At 59.6% G+C, this 6,000-nt stretch overlaps 1 protein-coding gene across 1 annotated transcript in view; it reads right to left on the reverse strand.

Annotated features, from left to right (window-relative positions):
• Positions 1–6,000, reverse strand: part of GRIP2 (glutamate receptor interacting protein 2) — a 58,929-nt gene that overhangs the window by 22,130 nt on the left and 30,799 nt on the right. The window contains exons 8-13 of the mRNA XM_040628126.1: positions 5,887–5,962; positions 4,529–4,674; positions 3,322–3,469; positions 3,039–3,208; positions 740–865; positions 254–403 (exon numbers count right to left, since the gene is read on the reverse strand). Of these exons, the coding sequence (XP_040484060.1) occupies positions 254–403; positions 740–865; positions 3,039–3,208; positions 3,322–3,469; positions 4,529–4,674; positions 5,887–5,962 (816 nt within the window). The remainder of the gene's footprint in view (positions 1–253; positions 404–739; positions 866–3,038; positions 3,209–3,321; positions 3,470–4,528; positions 4,675–5,886; positions 5,963–6,000) is intronic.

Below are 6,000 nucleotides of genomic sequence, written 5' to 3' on the forward strand. Positions count from 1 at the left end.
AAATAAATAAATAAATAAATAAATAAATAAATAAATAAAAATAAAATGTACAAAGTGACTGATACCCCTCAGGTGTGTCCTTGTACAATGCACAACCTGCCCAACCATCCATGGCAGCCTGGTGGGCCACTCATGGTATTTAATGACCCTACACACACACCTGGGACCATGTCCCAAATACCCCCATCCTTTGGCAAATCTCTCAGCCATACTGGCAGCCCAAAGCAGAGGGAAGAGATCATGGCTTACTTACATGAGCTCTTGTGTTCCTTTCTTCGCTGCCTCCTCCGCCCCATTGTGGTCCGGGGGCTCATGGGGTGGGATCCATGGGGAAGGGTGCTGGGGTTGGTGCAGGGAAAGGCATGATTCATGGTCGGCGAGGAAAAGGGAGTCGAGGACAAGGCTGGGGAGATGAGAGCACAGCTCCGTGAACTCCAGAAGGGCCCTTCACCCTGCCACACAGTGGGTGCCAGACAACCACCCCACCACAGAGAGACACTGGGAAGCCTTCCCCCTTTCACCTCAAATACCAGCTGTGTGACCTCAGGCAGGTCTCACCCACTCTGGGCCTCAAAGTCTGCAGGGTTTTCACAGACATGGTGAAACCCAGCTGCCAGGGATAGGGGCCCGTCTCATCACTAATGTGCTAGGTAACGCCGGGCAGACCTCCTAATTTCTCGGAGTCTTGGTTTCCTCCCCTATGAAACATGCACAAGCCACAGTGAGGTGGGCACATTACATCGGCTCTGGTCCTGGCCAGCAGGTGTGGCCCAGGTGGGCGTCCTGCAGTGGCCGGGCCGGGGGCTGTGACAGGAGAGCACGCAGGGGTCCCAGCGGTGTGGTTGCTCACTCCTCTGCACCTTCACTGTGGCCCAAGGAAGAGGAGAGAGGTGCAGGCGTTAGAGACTGAGCGAGTCTGGACTCACCAAGCCCCCCTGGAGTCACGCTCCCATATGCAAAATGAAGTGAGAAGCAGGACCAGACAGCCTCAGTTTCCCGCAAGCCAAGCCAAGCCAGGCATTCAGACGCTGCCCACTAAGTCCTGGATGCCCACTATGTGCCAGGCACCGTGCTCAGCGCCCAGCCAAGCGGCAGCAGGGAGGGGAGGGAAAGCAGCCCCAGCCTGGGACCCGGCCCATCAACTTTGAGCAGTGCAGTTGGCAGACAGCATCAGGCCCCTGCACCTCCAGGATCGGCTGTGCTGCTGTGGCCTGGGCAGCCTTGGCCACAGGGGCCAGGGGCCGAGCACCCAGGGGCACCAGGGCTTGGCCATTTCTGCCCCCCGCTGGGCTCTCGGAAGCAACCTACGCTCCCTGTGGGGTTGGCCAAGGTTTGCTCAGACCTGTGCAGCAGACAGGCTGCTCTGGCTTCCTTCCCTCCAAACTTTCCCACACTTTCCCCCCAGATGAATTCTCTGCACTCCTTCTCCATCGGCTTCCCAAGGGACCCCAGGGATCCTGCCTCCCCCACCCCGCCCCGCCTGATCCTCCAAACCGCCTGCCATGCGACACCTTCTCCCAGACTGCCCAGGTCCTGTCTTGGCTCTTCCTCCTGCTGCGGGGCTTTGAGCCGTCCAGCCTGGGGCAGCGCACCCATGGATGGATGAGTGAGAACCCAGCTATCTCAGCCCATTGACTCCACCGCTCTGCAGCACCTCCAAGCCTCACACGGGGGTTTGGCCACCCCGGGAGCCAGCTGCCAGATCCCTGAATCCCCCTTGGCCCCTCTGCCTCATTGTCATGATCTGTATGACGGGACTAAGATAGGGGCTGCCTCCTAGGACGATGGGAAGGATTGGCATGAGTGAAGAGGTAGGACGTGCTTCGAGCAGCGCCTGGCGCCTAGCCGAGGCCCAGTTAATGAGGGCCAGGAGGACTGTCGGCAGCCCTGTGCCCCCATAAGGCACTGTGCTTCTCAGAGCCTCAGCCGCCTCTGTGAAGTGGGATGACAGCAATACCGCCTTCACAGGCTTGTCACGAGGATGAAAAGAGATGACCCACGGGAAGCCCCAGCACTGAGCCCAGCCCAGAGCAGGTGTGTTGGAAACAGTGCGAGAATGAGTCGCTCGAGTTCAAGCCCCAAAGCCTCCCGCACCAGGCGCTGGCTGTGGCTTGATGGGGCCCTTGCAGATCCTGGCAGAGATGGGTCCGCACAGAGCCACAGAGACGGACCCTTCCCGAGGCCTGTCTCCCCCCATTTTACTTGGGGGATTTCTTTCTCTCCCAGATGACCAATTAGGCTTGCAAAGGACGGGGTGGGCCCCTCCATCCTTGCCCACACACTGTGTCCTGAGGGCTGGAATTCACAGCCTGACCCCCCCAGACCACAGCCCCGAGCTGTGCTCTGTCCTGGACCTTGTTTGACGCCTCCCGAGCCTGTGCTCCCAGCTACAGATGGGACAAGTGAGGCTCAGGGGCGGAAAGCGCCCGTCCAGTGGGGTGGCCAGCAGCCGCACCCAAAGCTCAAGGTCTGAAATGCTGGAGGCACGTCCAGGCTCTGAGCTGGAAGCTGCCTCCTTGTGCCCACACTGCCCCGGGTCTGGCTCTGCCCTCTGGTCTCTTAGACCACCGACCTCCTCTGCTCTTGGACTGCCTAGCACCCAGCTCCCTGCCCTGGTCTGGGAGACCTAACTCCTCAAAAGGTGGGAGGGCTCTAGGCCCTCCCGACTGACCGGCTGCCTCCTCTGGACGAGCGGAGGACCCCGGAGCAGAGCCCCAGATCTACGCTCTGAGAAGCACAGAGCACAGAAGGACTGTCCTCTCCCTCGGGCTAGCCTTCATTCTTCTAGTAACTTAGCAAAGAGGGATGGAGCTACAACCACGCCAGCGGACTGTCCACGCAAACATTCAGGTTGTTCCTCTGCCCCCCCCGCCCCCCGGCCGCCAGCTGCTGCACAATTTGAGCTTCCCAACAGGAATGGACGTTAGTTCTAGTACGTTTTAGCCTGCCCAGGGCTTCAGTCCCAGGCGTCTGGGACCTCGTGCACCCCTCCCCATCAGCCCCCAGGTTTGGGTCCTGAGACCCCCCAAGGGACCCACCTGCCTCTGAGGGCTTCAGGGGCCGCCGACTTTGGGGTGCAGGCAGGATCTCCAGCCGCACTTTCTCCGCCACGCTGGCCAGGAGCTTGGTGGCCTCAAGCAGCGAGCAGTGTTCCGTGCTGGTGCCGTCGATGGACAGGATGTGGTCTCCAGCATGCAGGGCCCCACTCCTGGCCAGGCGGGAGAGTGAAGGGGGAGGCTGGTTGGGCCAGAGGGAGCTCTGGGCCGCCTCTCCCCCTGCATCCCTGCCCACTATGGTGGGCGCACCCGGTGTGGGCCCCACCTGTCCACCACGCTGGCCGGCTTGATGCGGTCAATGGTGATGACTGGCTTGTTCCGGTGGGAGCCGGTGGTGAGCGAGATCCCCAGGGCTGACCCAGGCGTCTTAGTTATCTCCACTATCAAGGGCCCTGAAGCATTGGCCACCGTATCTGGCATGAGGAAGGAAAGAAGAGCCTGAAATGCAAATACTGAGCACTTGCCCCCCAGCCTCACTCTGCTATCTCAGTGTAATCCTCACTGCTGCGGAGGGATTATTGCACCCATTTTACAGATCAGAAAACTGAGGCATGTGGAGGCAAAGGCCTTGTCCGAGATCACACGAGGCCTCAGCAGCAGAGGCGGGACAGGGATTCTGCTCTGAGGACTCTGACCCCAGGGCTCTGCCGGACGACACTAACGTGCTTACGGTTACGGAGAGCCTGTGGTTCACCGGCCCTGAGCCGCATGTTCACTACCCCCCCTTTTTTTTTTTAAGATTTTATTTATTTATTCGACAGAGATAGAGACAGCCAGCGAGAGAGGGAACACAAGCAGGGGGAGTAGGAGAGGAAGAAGCAGGCTCATAGCGGAGGAGCCTGATGTGGGGCTTGATCCCAGAACGCCGGGATCACGCCCTGAGCCGAAAGCAGACGCTTAACTGCTGTGCCACCCAGGCGCCCCCACTACCCCCTTTCTGCACTCAGAAACGACACCCCCAGGAACCCACCCGGTGGCTTGAAAACAAAACCTAGCTCCTTCTGCTCTCGCCCGCCCCCAACCCCTGCCACCGGGTCCAAATGTCAGCAAATCAGACCCAATTGACTTTCATCACATTTCCTGAATTCAAACCTATGCTTCCTCGGCAACCAGCCTCGTCGGGCCACCATCACCTCTCTCTGCTCCAGCCTTTCCCATCTCTCCCTGATTTTTTTTCCAACAGCACTTACTGCCATCTGACACCCTCTGTATTTGATTTACTCTGTTTATTGCCCATCTCTCCCCATCAGAAGGTGAGCTCCACGAGAACCGAGATCTCATCTGTATTGTTCTCACCTGGATCCCCAGGGCCTCCAATAAAGCCTGGCACATAGCATTTATTGCCCAGAGAGGCTCAGTGACTGGCTCAAGGTCACACCGCCTTTGCAGTGGTGAGGATCTGTGCCCACTACCCCCTCCCCCACCCCTGGGTCTTTTCCTGCCCCAACCCTAGTCCTCAGGCCCCCACTCACCTGGGATGGCCACATCGTACTCCACCTGGAAGAGTGCCTCGTGGCTGCACTGCCGCAGTGTGGCCAGGGCAGTGGCATGGCTGGCCCCATGCAGCGGGATCCCATCAACGCTGAGCAGCCTGTCCCCCACCTTCAAGGAGCCCTCCCTGCAGGGAAGGGCCCGGTCAGCCAGCCTGGCCCCATGCGAGCACCGGGCACAGCCCTGCCAAGAGGCCGCTGGGAAAGGTGGGTCTCGGGAGACGGAGAGGGGCAGGCAGTGGGTGAAGGAGAAAGGGACGGCACAGTGAGGGAACGCATGGCGGAGTCTCTGAGTGAGCAGCTGAATCAATGAAGCGGGGATGTAAAGACAGCTGGGACCAGCTCTGACATCTCCCACCCTGCTCGGTGCTTGATACATTCAGAGCCCCCGCTCAACCCGAGAGTGTCTGTGCGGGGATGCCCGGGGGACACAGGAGACTGCCAGGGCCCAGGAAGGACACCAGCCCTGCCAGGGCCACACAGCATCAGGGGTGGGGCATTCTGGAGGCTTCATGCTGCCCATCTTGAGGTCCCTTCTCACTGCCCCCACTCTGGTTTCTCAGCAGCGATTCTGGCCTGGTGACAAATGCGCCTGGGAACGAATTCAGCAGGGGCCCCCGGGAGACGGGCCCAAGTAGGGGTTCACCTCGGTTTGGGTCAAATCCCCACCCTGGAATGCTTGCTCCAACAGGTGGCCAAAGCTATTCTGGGAGGTTCTATGAATAGCTCATCACAGGGCCCTGTCCCAAGAAAGGGTTTAGACTTCTGACAAGGCTGTTCCAGTCTTCTCTTAAAATGGCCAAGAATCTCCCACTGGGGAGGTCAGGGGGTCGGATGCTGGGAACTGGACATGTTCCTCTCCCACATTCTCTCCTCCTGGCCCTGCCCACCGTTCTGGGCCGTGCCCCAGGCAGCACCAGGCAGGGTGGCACAGCCAGGACTCCAGAGGCTGCATGACAGAGGCCACGGTGGTGCTCCTTGCAGTGCCCCCAAATCTCTCACGGCAACTCCTAGGAGCTGCAGTATCAGATCCGTTCCACAGATGGGAAACCAGAGCCAGGGAAGGGAAGAACAACATAACACCAAGGCTTGCTTCCCTCCCCACCCCCGAGACGGTAGCATGTCAGGGAGGAAAGAGCTTGGGGTCTCTCACATTTGGGATTGGGTCCTGGTTCCACCAACAATTCCGAGTGATGCTGGGGCAAGGGGCGTCCTTTCTTTGGGCCTGTTTGCTCATCTGGAGAATGGGCACAATGGCTTCTGGTCTGCCTTCCTTACAGGGGATCTGGGTGTAGTCAGGGCAGGGAAAGGCCGTTCGGTTTCCTCCGGCTCAGGCTCACCTGTCAGCGGGGCCGCCAGGCCGGACGTAGGTCAGGACAAGCGGGCGGGACTTGCATTCGTCTTCATGGGCACCCCCTGGACAGAATCCAACAGGAGATGGCAGTCATCTACCC

Source organism: Ursus maritimus, unplaced genomic scaffold, assembly GCF_017311325.1.
Source record: "Ursus maritimus isolate PB19 unplaced genomic scaffold, ASM1731132v1 scaffold_14, whole genome shotgun sequence".
Taxonomy (NCBI): domain Eukaryota; kingdom Metazoa; phylum Chordata; class Mammalia; order Carnivora; family Ursidae; genus Ursus; species Ursus maritimus.